Raw genomic sequence first — 19094 nt, forward strand, 5'->3', positions numbered from 1 at the left:
CAAATTTAACACCGGCTCCTATGTTTTTCGTACCATATCGAGTGTAAAATTTAATGTCTGATGCAATTAGTACTTATTGATTAGGCAGGTGTAGTAGTTTTTAAGAAAACCGTTATACGGGCACACAGTGGGAGAAGATTTAAAACAATTTCTTTTATACAAATTTGTGTGATATAGCTTTATTGGTTTGGAAGATACATATATAAATTAAACATATTAGGGGCAGCGCCACACCCACTCAGTGTCATTCGTTGTGTCAAACTTGAGCTCTTACGGCTTAGTTATGGAAGGAGATACCGTTAGAATTTTAATAAAGTGCCGAGATAGTTCAAGCAATCGCAACGAAGTCTTCTCTGCTTTGGAAAGAACGACAAAACTCTCACTGATTCGTCCAATATGTTATCCGAAGTTGCTTTGTGAAGATACTGAAGTTACTTAGCTCAGTCGCGATTCAACCCTAAAAACTTTCTATTATAATTGTTTTAAAACTTGGTCACATCTACTTATAACTATACGTATTGTCTACTGAACTTTTTTATATGAGCATATTTGTATTCCCAGCGACATCGTTTCTTTCTATGGGTTCTTGAAAAGTTCCAAGAAGATCCGACGTTTTTGAGCTAAAATTTTGTTCAGCGATGAGGCCTATTTCTGGCTCAAGGGGGATGTAAACAAGCAAAATTTCCACCTTTGGGACGAAGAGCAACCTGAAAGCTAACATTTCATCTAGAAAAAAAATAGTTTGCTGTGGTTTATGAGCCGATGGAATCATCGGTTCATATTTCCCCAAACATGATGCCGATGAGAACGTAATCATCACTGACGCCACGATAGCCGAATATTTGATGCCTGAAATTGAAGCTCCTAATTTCGGCGACATTTGATTTTAACAAAACGGCGCCACCTCCCACACATCGCATCAATCAATAGATTTATTGAGAGAACACTTCGGTGTGCAGATAATTTCATGTTTTGTGCCGGTCGATTGGGTACCAAGATCGTGGGTTACCACACCCTTTGACTTTTTCTTGTGATTATATGTAAAGTTTATGCGGAAAATCCCGCTCCGATTTACGACTTGGAGCAAAACATCTTGTGCGTCATTCGTAGTTACCAGTCGAAAAGCTCGAATGAGTCATCGAAAATCTGACTCAACGGATGGACCCACGGAGACGTAGCCGCGGCCAACATTTGAAAGAGCTAATCTTAAAATAATAAATGCCAAAGAATGTCCTTTCGAGTGATAATAAACATTTACCTTTAAAATTGAAGATTGTGTGTTGTTTTTTTAAATAAGTAGGGAAACTCGAAATGGATCACCGTTTACATTAAATTCTGTTAATACAATATTCTTATAAAAAAATCATTTGTGCTTTCCTCCAAATAAATATGCATCTATCCTTAAAGGAAATAGTTTGGAGCATTATAGCATTTCAGAAGGTAATAGTGATGTTAGTTGTATTGCGACTAAAATAAATATTTTTAGGTTAGATCAGGTAAAAGATGATGCATGGAGGATCTCACTTTAGAGTTTCTTTGCACTAAATATTTTTTCTTTTATCGCTTGCTGCACGCGTTGATTGAGGTTATACGAGTATATGAAAGAATATTTGGCGTCAAAGTGAGTTTATTTACTAATATTATGATTTTTTTTTTGTTTTCAACTTAACATTTTTTAAATTAATAAGGAAACCACATTTTTCCAGTTCAGTTATTTTTCCAGTTTATTGTTAACTTTAGTTTACACGTCATATATAGAATATAGTTCTTAATAAATTTTAGGTATCGAGCAGCAAACCAGTTTTTTTTTATAGATTTAAAAACAAATTGGATTTATGTTTAAAATAATTACTTGCAAAATCATACAAAAAAGTTAAAATTTTATAATTAAATATAGTTATTTAATTTGCTTAGATAGTAAAGGCATTGAAAGGTTCATTAACAATATTCTTTAGTTTCAATGAATAAAACCATTTTTTGCTTGAAGAAAAGCATTAAAATTCGCACATTTTTAATGAGATTTTGGCATTTGAGTATACATACATTGTTGTAGGTATTGAAACCAGTTCAAAAACCGTTTTTAAGACGAAGTATTTGCGTTAAGAAACCAGTTGTCATGTAATATCTGAAAACCTGTTGCAACTAAAGGTCTAGGGTCTAGTTAACCAATCCAAATACGTACATATATTTTTTTAGTTGTCGAAAAAATGTTATATAATATTGAGAAAGGCAGGAGCAGGATTGCGAGATTTCTAATTAAAAAATTTTGGATTAAAATTAAAAAGAAATTATTTTTTAATCCCGATGTTGGATCCAAAAATTTTCATTATATTTTTCCAAAACTATTTTTTAATCTCACATAAAAAATAAAAAAAAATTATTTTCATTTTTATTTTTCAGAAACTATTTTTTTTAATAAGCATTAAAAAATAAGAATTATTATTTTTTTTTAAATAAAATTAATATTTTTGTTTTATTTTTAATTCCATATCTATAAAATTATATTAAGGTAAAGATTTCTCACGGGGCCTTTTGGGATTGAGATGTTAGTATTTATAACCGCACAAAACATCGTGGGAGATTTTTTCGGGTTTTATGCTGTTGCTTATGAAGACCCAGAGTGAGATCTACGTTTTTTGAATACTAGAACTACCCCTAAAAGTATGCAAATGTTTGTGAATTTAGTGAAAATAATTCTAATATACATATACATTTGTCATTTATGGATATTCTAAAAAAAATTTGTTCGAATATTTTTGAGGGTATTTCAGAAATAAAATTGTTTCGGTAAAGATTTTGGGATTTATATGCATATCATTTATAACGGCACAAAACACCGTGCAAGATTTTTTCGAGTTTTTTGCTGTCGAGTTGACAGTTCAGTCCGGGAACAACTCGGTTACGAATAACTAGAGTGACGTCTACGGTTTTCGCATACAACAAATCAAATTTTTAAAAGTACTACTCCTAAAAGTATGCAAATGTTTGTGATTTTAGGGAAAATAATTTCTATTTATATTTTAGGCCATATATGTATATTACAGTTGCTCATTTGGCATTTATGGCATATTTAAAAAATATATATTTTCGAAATTTTTTTTAGGGTATTTCAGAGTTAAGATTTTTTCGGCAACAAAAACTATGAAACATCTTTTAATCTGTATAGAAATATTATTAATTGTCAATGTCGAATGTAAATTCATAAATTTCAGACACTTTATGACTTAAATTGTCTCCATTTTAAGCTTAATTTTTGCGTAATATAAATATTGCTTCGAAAAAATTTTAGGTTATGTTCGAATTTTTAGGTTTATAATTTTTACTTTCTTTATAAACGTTTGCTTAACAGGACCAGCCCGCATAACGCTTGGTTTCTTCCAATAATTTTTAACGGTTAATAGTGTTTTTTCATATTTTGCTAAATTATTGCTTTTATAGTTAGCTATAACTTTGCTTGCTAAAGCATATTATTGACAGCAACTCTACAAAGTCTCAACTATAACTACAACTATAACAACAACACTACTACATAGTAGAATATGGCGACTACATAGCAACAATATATAGTATATAGCATTTCTAAAGCAACAACAACTTTTTCTTTTTAATTTTATAGTATTTGTAATACTTTTGTAATGTCTTTTAAAAGCTATAAAGCCATCAATTACGCAACAAGCTACATTTCAGCATATTTTTATATTTTTATTGTAAGATATTTGTATATATGTGTATAGCTTTTAGTAATTTATATATTTATAGTATATATGTATGTACATATTTCCAGTTGTATTAGAGATCAATGCTTAAAGTTACGTTTTTTTGTTAACTGCAGCTGGTAATATGGTTCGGATATTTGTAAATACTTTTAGCAGTTTATTCCATTAATATTGTAAATATGTATATTATTCAGTTTAGTATTTATCTTATGGTAGACTTTTAGATTTCTTTAAGATATATGAATATGTAGTATACTTTATTTTTTTTTTTTTGTATATATTTGTACATATGAATATTGTATGCTGTAGGTCAGTAGTATATATATTTAATTATTAATTATTTTTTTTGTATTTTTGATTTGCCTTAAATCTTTAGTAACTTGCCAAAGAGCGCAAGGAATATTTATTTATATTTCTTTTTTATTATTTTTACGTTATTAGATAAAAGTGCGGCATTTTTGCACTTAAGTATAGTCCAGTTTATTTGTTTTTTAAGCTATGCTTTCGATTAGGTCACTCCTCCCATGTGTTTCATAATTTATATTGTGGTTCCTGATGTGATAAATCTGCAATTTCTTGACTTGTTTGGCGGAATTAAAAAAAGAAAAATACAAATTTTGATAAAAACGTCCAAAATCAAAAACAAAAATAGATAAATTTATAAAAAAAATAAATTAATTAATAAAAAATATGAATTAATAAAAAAAACAATAAAAAAAAAACAAATAATAACAAAAAAATTAATGAAAAAACATTAATAAAAAATAAAATTATAAAAAAATAAATCAAAGTAAATAAAAAAATAAATGAAAAACTTGGAAAAATAAAAAATTTGGTAAAACTTGTAAATTACCAAAACAAAAACTAAATTAATAAAAAAAATAAATTAATAAAACAAAAAGGTAATAAAGAAAAAGAATTAATAAAAAAACTGACAATTTCCAAAAACAAATATTAAATTTATAAAAAAAATGTATTTATTATAAAAAGAAATAAGCTTATATAGAGAAAAATAATTAATAAAAACATATATAAAAAAATAAATCAAAGTACAAAAAAGTAATTAAATACTTGGAAAAATAAAAATTTTGGTTAAATTTGTAAATTTCCAAAACAAAAAAAAAAGAAATCAAAATAAATTAATAAAAAACAAAACGAATTAATAAAAACAAAACAAATTAATAAAAAAGTTTATTAATAAAAATAAATTAATTAATAAAAAAGTAAATCAAAATAAATAAAAAATAAATCAAAATAAATAAAGATAAGTTAAAATGAATTTAAAAAATCTCATACGATCCCTTTTTATTTGCCAAAAAAAATTAGTGAAAAAATCTGTTTCCAAAAATTTAAAATATATTTTTTAAAAGAAGTTTGCCAAATTCAACGAAAATTTCCAAAAAAAAAATTTTTAATTTATTCGTTTTAATCTTTTTTTTTGGCAAATAAGTTAAAAAAACAATATTCTTCAAAAGAAGTTACATATGTATGTATGTACATATATCTGTAAATGAAAAAACAAAAACTGTTTGACAAAAGTTAATGAAATTAAAAAAAATTTTAAAAATCCTTTTTTGGAATAAATTGCTCTTTGTTTTTTTGTAAATTTCAATATAATTATAAAAAACAATAAATTTCATGAAATAAAAGATAAATAAAAATAAATTAATTAAAATAATGTATAAAAAATAAATTTAAAAATCCCTTTCGATCCGCTTTTCTTTGGCAAAAAAATTTAAGGAAAAATCTTTTTCCAAAATTTAACTAAATTTTAAAATGAAAAACATGTTTGCCAACCAATATTTCCAAAAAAAAACATTAATTCACCATGATCTGTTTTTTGGCAAAGAGTCAAAGAAAAATGTTTTCCAAAAATGGTAAAATGTATTTTAAAATGAAGAAATAAAACCTGTTTGACAAAATTTCACGAAATTTTCGAATAAAAAAATTTTAAATAAAATATGGAATATTTTTTTTTGAAAATTTCAATATACATACATACATACATATGTGACCTGGTCTACGGAAAGAGGGTTTAGGTGTCAAAAAAAAGGAGAACAATTAATGAGATAACGAGAAACTGACGATTATTTTTAACAGCTTTTCCCAGAAAACTAGTTTTCGCACGTTAGCTCTCTTTTCGTAGACCAGGTCACATATTTAGAATGTTTAATTAAAAAAACAAACAAAATTTCATGAAATCACAATGAGGAAAAATTAAATTAATTAAAAAAATAAATAAAAATAAATAAATATAAAAAAAATTTAAAAACCACCCTATGATAAAAAAAATTAAATTTTTTGGAAAATATTTTTCTTTTTTTGAAAATTTCAATATATTTAGAATCTGTTTAATTATAAAAAAACTAAAACTAAATTTCATGAAAACACAATGAGAATGGAATATGGTAGTATAACATTAAATATGATGCTCCAAACGGAAGAGGTAACGTCTGGTAAATTCTTCGATTGTTTCCTTACAAACTTTAGATCCTGGTCGAGGACATTGTTTCTCCTTTAGAAAGGAGCCCCTTTTAAATTTGAATTCGTTACACTGCTCCAGATTTGACTGCCACACGTCCAGATCAGCCCAAGTTCTTTTTATTTTTACCGGATATTTCCAAGGGCGTCTCTTATAATCCCCAAATATTTTGCACAAGTGTTTGTTGGCAACAACTGACCATATAAAGCCACTTAAAAAAATTATTTTTCCAAAATATTATATTTAAAATTTGTAAATTTGAAAACTAGAAAAGAAAAGGACAAAATTTAACGAAAATTTTAAATAAAAAAACAATTAAAAAAAATTTAAAATGAAAAAAAAAATCAAAATGAAATTTTTTTTTTTAAATGAATTAATTTTTTTTCAAAACGACTAATTTTTTTCACAATTAATTAATTTTTTTCCAATCAAATCAATGATTTTTGAATTTATATTAAAATATTTTTTTTTTAAAGAAATTATATGAAAATAATTTTTTCGGATTTATTTTTAATTTTTGCCAAAAAAAAAATTGTACATAGTATACATATGTATGTATGTATGTATATACTTGGATTTTTGTTCTAATGGCCTTAAGAAACTCTATAAAATTTGAAGCAAATCGGAGGAGTTATCTAATCGCAAATATAATTCTTTCTTATCATAAACCGTTTAGTGAAAATTTATAGGTTAGGTTTAAGTTAATACAGATATTAAGACAGAATGTTTGTGGAAGATAGTTTTATACAGTACAACTTCATACTCAAATTTTTCTTATACATAAGTATGTATAAAAGTAACGCAAGCAGTTGCAAAGCGTAGAATGGAAATTTATTGCACGTCAAATGCTTTTACTTGGCAGCTCTCAAACTTGCTAAACGCTTTGCATCAGCACAAACTGACACTACTTTAACTCAAAGGAATGTGTCCTACCTTCTACCAAACACACGCACGAAATACTTTAACTCGTTGCATCCACTTCATCCTCCTGATTGCGCACACCCATTAATTCCTGCACGATTTTGTATTCATGACATTGTGCACACACCAGGCGTCCATTGGACTTGTTTGTGCGCTGCGTTTTATCATGACAGACGATATGCACCAGTTTTAGATTTTTCAAAGAGAATATTTCCAAAAAGTATTCCAACACAGAAATGTCAATAACGCGCTTATTATGCAGCGTGCATTTGCGTTGCGGGTGCTCAACCAGCTCGCGCACATTCTCAATTAATGCGGGTAATATGGAACGCGACAACTCGATTTGATGATCTAAATTCCACACCTGGAAGAGTATTAAATTCTCACGCGATGCATACGGATTGATGGTGTGTTTGAGCGCGCAACAATTGCCGTTATCCGAGTAGCTGCCTTGACAGTAGAAATCGCCCAGCTTAGTGCAAAGCGATACCGACCATTCGTCCAGTATTTTATGGCGTGCCGTATACTCTTTGATGACCTGACGCAGTCGTTTATTTGGCAGCATTGCGCTGGCATCTGTTTCATCGTCGAGTTGTTGTTGCAGAATTGCATGTTTTTTCGGACACTTGCGATCGAATAACATGGAAAAGTAATCACAACCGATTAGCAGATAGCGGAATTGCTCCAGCACAGCATCGATTATGTGACGGGCTTTTAGATTTTGGCGATACAGTTTATTGCGTGTCAGTTCCTCCTTCGTTTTGTAGTAATAGCTACGCATGCGATCTTGTGCACGACGTGCCATGGCTTCTTCCTTGGAATGGCAACGTTCCTCTTGTCCCTCAAACCACTCGCTGTGCTGTGTGCGCAAACTAAGTTCGGTTTTGCTTTGGTATGCCTGTTTGTTGCTATCGAGCGCTTGTTGACGACAAATCTTGCGATTTTCATAATCCGTTATCATTTTGCGAAATTGTTCGGGATTTTGTTCAATGAATTCATAAATGATATCGGCAACACGGAGTAAGGGTGAGTTTTGGCGCAGTTTTTCGAATTCAAAGTCGGCATCTGCAAGTGGGATGTGTAAGTAAAATTAATTACATGACTATTATATATACGTACCTGTTGTTATAATCTGATCCGGCCCAGCCACAATGAAAAGTGTTTGAGGCGCCAATGTTTGAAAGTAATCATCATCAGATACTTCAAAGCCATCAGTAGAAATATACAACCGTAAGTCTTTAACCTGTAAGTAAGTAGCAATTACATACACACATTTGGTCATCAATGTCACGCCAAGAAAAAATAAAAGTTAAATAGTGTCAAGTGAGCAATTGAAGGACATGACCTACGATTTGTTTGCATTTAAGACCCTGGCCGAGATAAGAACGCCGCCCCACAATGATAACAACACTAAACAGACCATATAGCCAACAAGGTCACAAAGCCATGTGAGCAGCAGCAGTGCAAGGAACACACCAAATGTGTAAACAAAAATAATAAAGTTTATTGGCCTTGAACGCGTATGGCACAGAGTTGCCAATTGCAAGTACAACACCAGCAAGGACATGAAAATTTAAGCAACAGTACACTGCTGCAGATCAAAAGTCTGACAACCCTACAGGCATACGCTCAAGGATACACGCACAGCTGTCATGAATGAATGTGTGCTTACAGCTAGCGTCCTTCATAGTATCCCCACACATTCACGCTTCAATGCTACATCAAAAGAAGCAACAGGTTGTATTGCTCACAGTTTTTGCCCACCACCACTGCTTAGTAGTTGTTGTCTGCGAATTTTGCGCGCCCGGTTGTGGGTCATGCGCACGACGCCTTGACATTGAATTCATCAATTGGAAATAAAAAATACACTTCATTTGTGCACAATATGGTAGCCAATGCCAAGTTTAGGCATAATATGAAAACAAAATTCTTGGAAACTGCCTTGCCATTGTATTTGCTTTATTCACACATATGGCTCCTGGCATTACGGAGCGACCTAGAACTATTAATTGGCCGTTTTGGCACTGGCAATGGCATTGGATGCTGTTTGCTTGTAGGTGGTGGTGTGGGTGGTTGCAGATACGCTGAGCAATAAGCGTGTATTCAATGAAAACGTACGACGCAATTTCCATTAAAACATCAAATATTTATATTTACTCACAGGGAACTTTAGTTTCGCCTTATCCTTTAGCATTTGTAGTGAATTAGCGCCAATGCCGTATTTTTTAGAACGTTCGTTGTCTGTTATTTTGTAGCCTTTAATTGGTGGAGGTGCTGTAGTTTGCTGGGCACATTTTTCACTGATTCCAATTTTACCACAGACACCGCCATCCTTATTGTCTTCAGATTTTACGCTACGCGTTGTAGGAGCCATTACGTCTTTGAAAAAATTCAGCATACTGAAAATTTAAATGCACTTAGTGTGTACTTATGAGAATCTACAAATATAAACGCTGAAAACTGATTTACCTTGCAACTTCCTTACTTGGCGCTTGCCAAAAACGTTTTCACTGCACTCCACGAATACCAATGACACAAACAAATTGACTTTCTCTAAGCTGCTCCACTGAATATGCGCTTTTTTGACTTGCAATGGAGTTGGCCGTTGTGTATGTCAGGAAGAATGAAAAACGTCAAATTGTAGAAATATCACAAAGGAAAATTGTTGCATCCACTGCGCCTGCACTCTCTTTCGATGAAAAAATGTTTGTTTGTTTACATTTTTGTTGCTGCAAAATGCACTGATTGGATGTTGGCGTTTTGAGAGAGCGAATGTTTCAACAGCAGGGTTGCAGCTGTAAGATATTTTTATAGCAATATTTTGGAAAAAAATTAAATTTTTATTGTTGCTTTTGTAATAAATATACAATGAAATTTGATAACAATGTCTTTTTCTTTTCCTTTTTGTTAATTAAGTTACATCAATTTCAGCTTACACTTAACTTATGTATTATTTAAATGAGAACACCCGAGTGTAGCTGTTACCAATTACTTAACAATTACCCGTCTTGTAGCTGATCAGCTTGTCGTTATGCTTTCATATTTAACGCCGTTCTCCAACACTGCAAACACGAAGAGTATGCAAAGGAAAATGTAATAACCAGCTGTTCAGTAATTTGACATTCGCAAATTCGTAAATGCGAACACAACCAATTAAAAGATATGCAAAGTGAAATCAAGCGCGCCCAGTGAAAAATATTTATCTATAATAAATTGTGTAAAAGTCTAAAAAAATGACAAAAATATAACATAAATCGTAATTCAGAGTGGAACTAAAATAACGGGTAATGTGAAGGACTTAAAATATGCACATTAAAATTTCGTTAAATATGTAAAAATTACGAAGAAATTTAGCAAAGTTGTGCCACGCAATCGCGACGGGTGAAGTCATTGCAATCAGATATAGTGCTTACTATCTTCAACAAGTATTCAATAATTGAAAAGTAATATGAGAAGAGTTACAAAATTCAATTGATATTACTATTGCCACAATCAATCTGCAATCTGCCATCTGATAAGAAATAATTAATTGAAATTGGAAGTAAATGAACGTTCGCCCTGAACAGGTGTATTGTTGGTATCAATGGATAATGCTGTATGCAATATATAAACCTCAAAACCTGTTTTTAAACGGTATATATGTATGTATGAAGAAAAAACTGCAATAATAATTGCAAGTTAAAGACCTTTCGCAGTACTTTCAATTGTTCTCATTTGTGTGCGGTATTGCACCTTTCTGGTGTCGTGGCTACACAAAAGTGAAAAGTTTTATATAGCTTTTGAAATAAACGAATTTATGCTGTTTGTTTATTTACTTTTTTAATGATTGTATAGTGCAAAGTTTGGGATTTATTATGAAATTTTAAATGAATTGATGTTACACCATTTTAATTTTACTGCTGAATTCTAATAGCTCTATATAAATCAAGAAATTTTTGTAATAAATATTGTTCGAAATCAAAACCCAATAAGTTGTTGAAATCAATTTCCAATTATACAAAAAGAAAGTTTAAGTTTGTTTCTTTACTGCCGAGAGCAATTAAAGATTTTTGGGTATTTGTTAAATAAATTTTGCAAGTGAAATAATGATACATCACAATGAAATAATAAAATTTACTTATATGGCATTGTAGAATTAAATAAATAATTTTGATTACACAAAAGGTTTAGTAAAGTGCAACGTTTGGTTACTTCGTTTCCTTTATGAAGTTACGAATTCTTACTTATCCTCAGATTTAATTTTTATTAAAAGAAAAAACTTTGCATTTTTTATTGCCTAGTGTTCTAAAATTAATAAATGTCATAGATTCCAATTTGATCCCTAATCATCCTCAAGTATTCATTAATTGTCGTAAATTTGTTATTGTATAACATTGTTTCCTTAAATAACTATAACTAAAAAATTTTTGCTCTCCCTTTTTTCATTATTATTAACAAAATACTGTCGCTCATAAAAGCATTTAAAAATTAACATTAAAAAAGCATTGGAAATATTGAATTTCCATAAAGTTCGTCAATAAATAATTGAGCTAAAGTGAATTTAACTGGTAACTGTCATTCAAGTGGACAAAATAAAAAAAAAACGAAGTGAGAAAACAAAAGCACATCAGCGAAGCTGACATCAGCAGCCTCCGGCTCATCAATGCCACCACTTGTGCGCGTTCAAAATAATAGAAATACAACAACAAGTTAGCAATTGGCATAAAATGCAAAAGCAAATAAAATATATAGCAAGGCAATAAGCGAGACCATGCTGAGCATTGCTGATGCACATTTAAATTACTAACGCGAGCAATTAAAAACAGAACAACTGCGTTGCGCGGAAAGCGGCAGCAGCCAATCAACGGCAAACGGCACCAAGTGATGAAGTGCTGAGCGTCGACACCGGCAGCTGCAGCAGTAAAACGACGAATGTTGGCAGTGCAAATTGGCCAAAGAACTATGGTGATGTTAAAAATACACGCTCACGCTAGAAATACGGCAATAAACAGAAAAAGTGAAATAGCTAATACAGTAACAAACGCTCAGTATAGCCTGTATAAAAACTAAAAAACCAAACAAAAACAAAGTCAATTGGATTAAAAATTGTAACATGCTCTCCAAATAGCCAAACAAATAAACGACGCGTGTGCCCGAGAAAAGACCACACGACGACCAAAATACCGCTCTCTGCCTTTTATTATACAATATTTCAAATTAAATCAACGCTCTCTGCCTCCAGCTCTCTAAATTTGGTATTTTCGAACTTTTTTTCTACGCATACTTTATTGTTGTCGTTGTTTTTTCGTATTCAAAAATTTTTTGTGCGTTCTGTGCATGCACTAACACACTGCCATGGTGGCCGATAGCGAATTACAGCTACGCGATTTCGATGGCGAAACCGAAGACTCTGACTCCGAGACTGAATTGCTCATACGCCACAGTGGACGCGGTGGTGCGCGCCAACCAGCAAAACGCGGCAGCATTGCCACCTCACGCTACTATCTCCATGATTACTCAACAGCAACACAGCCGACGGCGACGGCCGCATCGTCGTTGTCGGCTACCAACATAGCGACGGGCTTCCTTAGCAATTTGTTTGGCAACACAACGAACAGTCTTGGCCGCGCTGCCGGGCAAGTACGTCTCAGAAATGAACGTAGTCGCGAGCGCGATAAATACGACGCCTCGAGAGCAAGAACGCAACAATTACAAGAGCAACAACAACAATACCAGCGACAACAAGCTAGAACAACGGCACTTAGTTTTGGCGGTTTCAATACGGGATTGGGTACGTCTGCGAAACTGGCGAAATTGGCGCAGACAACGCAAACGTCGTATCGCGTTGGCGGTGGCGACGGTGCGTCGGGCGGTGTTGATGCGGCGGCACACGGTGTCACCGAGTCTGTAGCGCTGGGCGTACGTAATAGTGGCGGCCAAAGTGGTGCACATAAACGTTATGATGCGACGGGCGCCACAAGCGCGACGAGTGAAAGTGCTAGCGGGGGTGGCGGTATGGGTGGTGGCGCGGGTGTTGTGCTACAACAGACAGTATTGGATGCTGAGAACGGTTCGACGACCGTCTACTACCAGAAGAATCGGCGACGCAGTAAACGCAGATCGTTGGCGAATCTGTGCAAAATGTGCCTATGCGGGTGAGTATCTACCTCTTATGAGTTGAAAAAGTCTTCTTATGCTAATATGTGTGTGTACGTGTGTGCAAAAAAGTTGTTTGGAAAAATACGAAAAAAGCTGCGCATAATTTTACTTTCCTTATTTATTTACGCGTACGCGAAGTGTTGCCACACACAATCAAACATACATAAATGTGTGTGTACATGTGTCTTTAATACAACTGCGATGAAAATGACCCGATATTATAATTTTTTATAGCTCGTAATACAAGCTATAAAAATGCCTTAGTGTGTGAGTGCATCGCAAAAACCCGTAATAATCTTAGTAACAACAATTGTTAACAACGAAAAGCGAGTGTTGCTCATTAGCGTGTTCCAAAATAACGTGAGAATTCGTTGTTAAATAATTATACAAATAAAAGTAGTGAAAAATGCTGTGCTACTTTCGAGTGTTTACATATCAACATAACAGCCAAACTCAACAAGAAAAAACATGCGTATAAAAACACACAAAAGCAAATGTTTAAAAAATGTAAAAAAAGAATTGTTCGTGGAAAAAATGTGCTATAATAAATTATTAAAAACAGCGGAGCGCTGTGTGAATGTGAATTGTTTATAGATAGCAAGTTGGGAATTTCAAAAAATTTGCGAAAATATCAACGGTGGGAATTGTGTTGTGGTTTGTTACAAATTTTTTCGGCTCAAATTGAAGATAATTTGAGAAAAAAAATTCAAAATAAAAAAAAGCGTACTGTATTATTAAATATTACAGTTATAATAAACAATCGAAATTAACAGCGTAGAGATATACAAAATGTGACCAAAAATAAAAAAAAATATATATAATTAAATCAAAAATATAAAAATACATAACAAAATAAAATAAAAAAAATAACGTAATATTAACAAATAAAATACAAAAAGTAATAATAATTGTGTATATACCATAAAATATTAAAATTAAAATTAATAAAAAATAAAAAAAAATGTTCAATACTTTCAGAAAGGCTAATAATAAACGTCAAAATGAAATAAAGACAAGAATATATTCCTAATTTCTAATCTTATATTTGTGCTATAAATGAAGCAAAAATGTCACGCAAGCTTTGAATGAATTTTCTATAGTGAATTTTGTGCTATAACTAATCAAAATAAATATCTGCAAATACAAAAAATAAAAAAGGCATTTCCTGTTGTGAGTTTCTTGTAAATTAGAAATATTTGCGCTGGAATTTATGATTTTTAACTTCGAAAAAATCGTGAAGAAGATTTTGTGAGAGAAAGTTTTTGAACGAGTTCGATTTAGCACATTGTTATTCTAAAAAATTTGTCTATTTAATATTATTATTATCATTAATTTTAAAATTGTCATGCTTTAACAATTAATTTGCAAATTAAGTGCAAATAAATTTGAAGAATAAAATAATATTTGCTTTTCTAATGAAAATCCAAATAATTTGACCAAAATATTATAAAACAAAGTTTAAGTTTGTCATATGTACATACATATGTATATGTATGTATATAATTGTTGAAAACTTTTAAAAATATTTTTTATATAATTTTATAGCAAGTAAAGTATCAATTAAAATGAATGAAAATTGTATGAAAAGTTTAAAATACCTTCTTTTTAAAACAAATGTTTGAGCTTGCTATAATTTTATAACAAATAAAATACTAATCAAAACGAAAGTTAAATGCTTTAAAAGTTTAATCTAACTCCTTTTTAGAACCATATTTTTTGTTTTAAGCTTGCTATAATTTTATAGTAAACTTTTTAAATACAAAATGCCAAAAATGTGTTAAAAATACTTTATGGAAAAGTGCTGAAAACTTTTTAAAATATTTTTTGTTGCGTTAGCGCACTCTGAGCAACTTGCTATAATTTTATAGCAAGTGAAGTACTAATTAAAATTAAAGGAAAATGTATGAAAAGTTTAAAATAACTCGTTTTTACAACAATATTTTTTGTTTTGAGCTTGCTATAATTTTATAGTAAACTTTTTTCATCACCAAAGGATACAAAAATGTGCAGAAAGGCATAAAACGTGATATTTTTTACAGAATTTAATTTAATTTTATATTAAAATTCTGCATTCAAAACAAAATATATTTATAATTTTACCACAATCTAATGAAGAATAATAACTAAACTTTTTAATCATGTTCGCTGTGCTTAAAATTATTTTATTTTCATACAGTTCTCTAATAATTATTTTAAGCATAAGATAATTGTTTATTTTTATAAACTGTCGCTAAGTGCTGCTGGCAGCGTGAATTATTTGCAAATGTGCACAGCTTTGGTTTATGGCCGTCTGAGTCTGAATTCTGTTTGCTATTAAATTTCGCTAATATTTTTTGTTGATTTGTTTTTGTAGTTGCTATGTTTATTTTTAAATACAAACGCAATCTAAGCTCGGCATCTCTGTACCTTGCGTGTGTGTGCGTGCGTTTATCAAAATCCAGTTTGGCCTGTTTCTCGTGGCAATGAAATTTTGTTACACTCGCGTTTTCGGCATTCTTTCTAATGCCGTTTATGTGTATTTGTTGCCATTGAGTTTTTTACATTTCGTTAATTTTTATTTGATTCCCAAATCTCGATTTTATTTCCAGTCTCAAGGTCAAAGCGGCACATAGTAAGCGCTCACAAGATTTGTGCGTTTGTGGTTTATATTTCATACGAAAATGTGCATATCAGAATTGTTTTTATGAATTTCATGCTTAACAATTTTTAAAATTTTTTATGTATTTTTTTTTTTTTAGTAGTTTGATATAATAGTTTGTCCCGCCGTCACGTCAGTAAATCGCCGAATTTGAAAGCAATTTAAAATGATTTAGCGTTATAAAGCATAAAGTAACAATAAAAAATACCTCACATGTACTAAAGCAATCTCAAAATACCAAAAACAAATCGCATAACAACAAAAATTAACGCTTGCTAATGTTTCATGCTTTCGTGAGCTGCGCTTTCGTTTGCTTCTTCATTGCTCTGCTACCAATTCAAATTCAAAAGTTTTGCCCATTTGCTGTCTACCTTTGTGTGGCACATTCTAATCGCTGGCGCAAATCGTTAAACTATACTTCGTTGTGTTGTTGTTGTTGTTAAGCGTTTCGGTGCTTGAACGTGGCCTAATGGTTAAAGAAAATTACAAAAATAAACTGCAGAAAAAATAAATAAAATAAAGCAACAAAAGAAATTATCTAAAAAGCTTATTTAAAACAAAAATTTACGTACATGCCACCATGCGTACAAATAACATTAGCTATAACAACAACAAAGCACATATTGCTACATTCGCATTTCGTATTTGTACCACAATTTTACCCCGTCGTCGTCTACAAACTCAGTCCATCGTTCAGCTGCAGAAGTCGTCCAAACCGAAATGTGAAGATAAAGAATGTGCTTTGTGCAATAACAAAAACAATACATATGTGTGTATGTGTGTAGAAAAGTTTCGCTGACGTCGGCGCGTCTAAAACGCGACTTGTGCAGAGCGTCTATCGCTGAAGCCGGTTGTGTGCGACAGTGGTGTGAATGGCGAAATATTTTCGATAAATATTTATACTCTTCATCTACCATGTAGTTCCTATTTCTGATTGGGTTATATCCCTAAGCTATCGAAACTGTCTATTTTCGTTGGCAGAAAAATCCTTAGGAAATAGATTAGAATAGATAAAGCCCTGCGGGAGATCTGCAACGGCATCAAGGGCATCCAAAATATTTCAAAATAAATCAACGATTTTTAATGTAGATTTGTCAGGAGGTATTCTAATCTAGAGGCATGAATATAAGATGATTTTTGATATGACTAGTTCTAGACATAGACAAGTCTATAAAGAAGACTCTCTAAAAATTTAAGTAAATCGGTCCAGTAAAACCAGAGAAACGTAGATATAGTTTTGAAAAGGACTGTTTCGAGAAAACTTTTGTTTCTAAAACATCAGCCTAATTGTAGGCAATACTTAATTCTATTCTACGTTGGAACTGTAATATTCTTTCAACTAAAATCGATCAAGCATTATCAGGTGCTTTACTATAGAAATGCGACTTGTAAGTCCTCCGAAAAGGAAGGGTCCTCATGTATAGACTTCTTTCGACAGAAAGCTCGTAGCGGAGTGGAGCAGTGCAAAGACATACCGAAAAGTTATTACGAGCACACCGCAGGGTCTCGTATTTTCCCACTGCATTGGATCTTTGTCGTTAACGATCTACTTAAAGAGGAACGAAGCTGTCGGGTGGTAGCCTACGCTGGCGCCATTGTTCTTATGGTTAAAGAAAAATGTCTAAATACCGTCTACGAACTAACCGAAGGCTACCTCATCGAGATATCCAACTAGGCGAATAGAAACGGCTTAGCCGTCAACTCAAGTAAAATTGAAATGGTTTAGGTATAAGATTCCAATTCGGAAGCTCCCGTTTTCAACCTGTTGATAAGGCGAAATACCTTAAGCTGTAGGTAGAAGTATCGTGCTCTCTCCGTCAACCTTAGCTTTAGGCTACCTGACAGTTTTTCAGTGAGAAGTGGCTGCTATTAAGGTTGATGTGCTGCTACGAAGTGCAACCTTTTTCAAGGAGGTGAGCATTCACTCCGATAGCAGAGCGGGAATCCTGATGTCGGATCATAGCGGAATCGCTGGCAACTACAAAGCAAATGAATTAGTCAGAAGGAGCACCCTTTCCCGCTCACATCGTAATGGAACCGGGCGCTGGAGTAGAAGGCAAGAGATCTACTGAACTGCTTGCCCTGAGGAGTTTTTACTAGATTGGAGTTCTTACTGGACACTGTCCACTAGGCATTCATGCGGTTGTTGAACGCTAGTTTTCAATGTTATACGGAGGAGGGATGGGTGGAAATATCCAAACACTAACTCCTTCATTGTCTAACCATTGCAAGACTGAAGCTGAAACGTCTCGACAGTCTTACCTTCAGCGAACCAGAAGACGTAGCTGAAACTGACATTCTAACGGTAGGCTCAAACCGCTTTGTCGATTTGTCTTATGATCTTTTACATAGAAGCTTTAGGCACCACAACATGCTGGTGTTTAAAGTGAGATTAGGGTCGACCTCTTAACCTTGCATAACCTAACGGTATTAGATGATCTTTAAAATGGAATTGTGACAAAACTCGTAATAACTAGAAATATACGCCGAAATCTAAATTAAGGTTTAGGAAAACTTTTTTCATATTTAAATATAATGATTATATTTTTAAAATAAGATCGGAAGATTTAATTTTTAATGTTTAAAATTTTGTTTTATTTTTTTAAATTTTTATTATTTTTTTAATATTAAATTTTTTTTTAATTTTTTTAATTTTTTAATTCCTATTTACTGCTTTTAAGACACTGTGCACCAGCTTGGATGCCTCACGTCAATGCTAACCAGTGAATGGAATTATGCAATAAGAAAAGCAAATAATATAAACAGAAAACTAGCTGTAAAGTAACAAAATTTATTCCATAGCAACAACAACGCACATAATTATAACTGTGCGTGTGTGTATGTGTATAAGCTACGGATAAACAAGGGCATTCGTACTGGTGCTCATAATTTATGTATAGCAAACAAGAGTTCATAAAATCGACTAAGAATGATGGAAAAAATATTTAAATTGAAAATAAAAAACGAAATTAATTCAGGAAATTAAAAAAATGTATTTAATTGAAAAAAAAATTGAAAAAAGGTTAAAAAAATGTAATTTTAATAATTTTTTTTTGATAATTTCAAAAAAAAAATATTATTAAATTTTTAATTACGTTGTTTTTGTAGAATTATTTTTAAACAATAATAATTTTTTTATTAGCAACTACGCTGCTTGAAATTCCGTGGCAAAAATATTTCACACATTTCCTTCATTTCA

At 31.7% G+C, this 19094-nt stretch overlaps 2 protein-coding genes across 5 annotated transcripts in view; one reads left to right on the top strand and one right to left on the bottom strand.

Moving 5' to 3' along the window:
- Positions 1-4048: 4048 nt before the first annotated feature.
- LOC120769483 (DNA fragmentation factor subunit beta) lies at positions 4049-9796 on the bottom strand. Of its 4 annotated transcripts, none has more exons than XM_040096507.1 (5): positions 9589-9796; positions 9281-9518; positions 8239-8362; positions 7132-8184; positions 4049-4296 (listed from the first exon to the last, which is right to left on the bottom strand). In XM_040096507.1, exons 2-4 carry the CDS (start codon positions 9515-9517, stop codon positions 7160-7162), a joined length of 1386 nt encoding a protein of 461 aa, XP_039952441.1. In that variant the 5' UTR covers position 9518; positions 9589-9796; the 3' UTR covers positions 4049-4296; positions 7132-7159. The 4 variants fall into 4 exon arrangements, with proteins under 4 accessions (XP_039952441.1, XP_039952443.1, XP_039952442.1 ...); XM_040096509.1 differs by lacking the exon at positions 4049-4296 and adding an exon at positions 6108-6409; XM_040096508.1 differs by lacking the exon at positions 4049-4296 and adding an exon at positions 6445-6463.
- A 518-nt stretch (positions 9797-10314) lies between these two features.
- The window catches only part of LOC120767454 (probable phospholipid-transporting ATPase IIB), a 39960-nt gene continuing 31180 nt past the window's right edge, over positions 10315-19094 (top strand). Inside the window, exons 1-2 of the mRNA XM_040093521.1 lie at positions 10315-10562; positions 11577-13253. Of these exons, the coding sequence (XP_039949455.1) occupies positions 12454-13253 (800 nt within the window). The 5' untranslated portion in view covers positions 10315-10562; positions 11577-12453. The remainder of the gene's footprint in view (positions 10563-11576; positions 13254-19094) is intronic.

Source organism: Bactrocera tryoni, chromosome 2 (genome assembly GCF_016617805.1).
Source record: "Bactrocera tryoni isolate S06 chromosome 2, CSIRO_BtryS06_freeze2, whole genome shotgun sequence".
Lineage (NCBI taxonomy): Eukaryota > Metazoa > Arthropoda > Insecta > Diptera > Tephritidae > Bactrocera > Bactrocera tryoni.

What these genes read in the sequence shown, in the direction of transcription:
- LOC120769483 (XM_040096507.1), bottom strand. Translation starts at nt 9,517, where the DNA reads ATGCTGAATTTTTTCAAAGACGTAATGGCTCCTACAACGCGTAGCGTA. An exon ending in AGGCGAAACTAAAGTTCCCT is followed by an intron (nt 8,363 to 9,280) that starts GTGAGTAAATAT and finishes ACTTACTTACAG; the next exon opens with GTTAAAGACTTACGGTTGTA. An exon ending in GGATCAGATTATAACAACAG is followed by an intron (nt 8,185 to 8,238) that starts GTACGTATATAT and finishes TCCCACTTGCAG; the next exon opens with ATGCCGACTTTGAATTCGAA.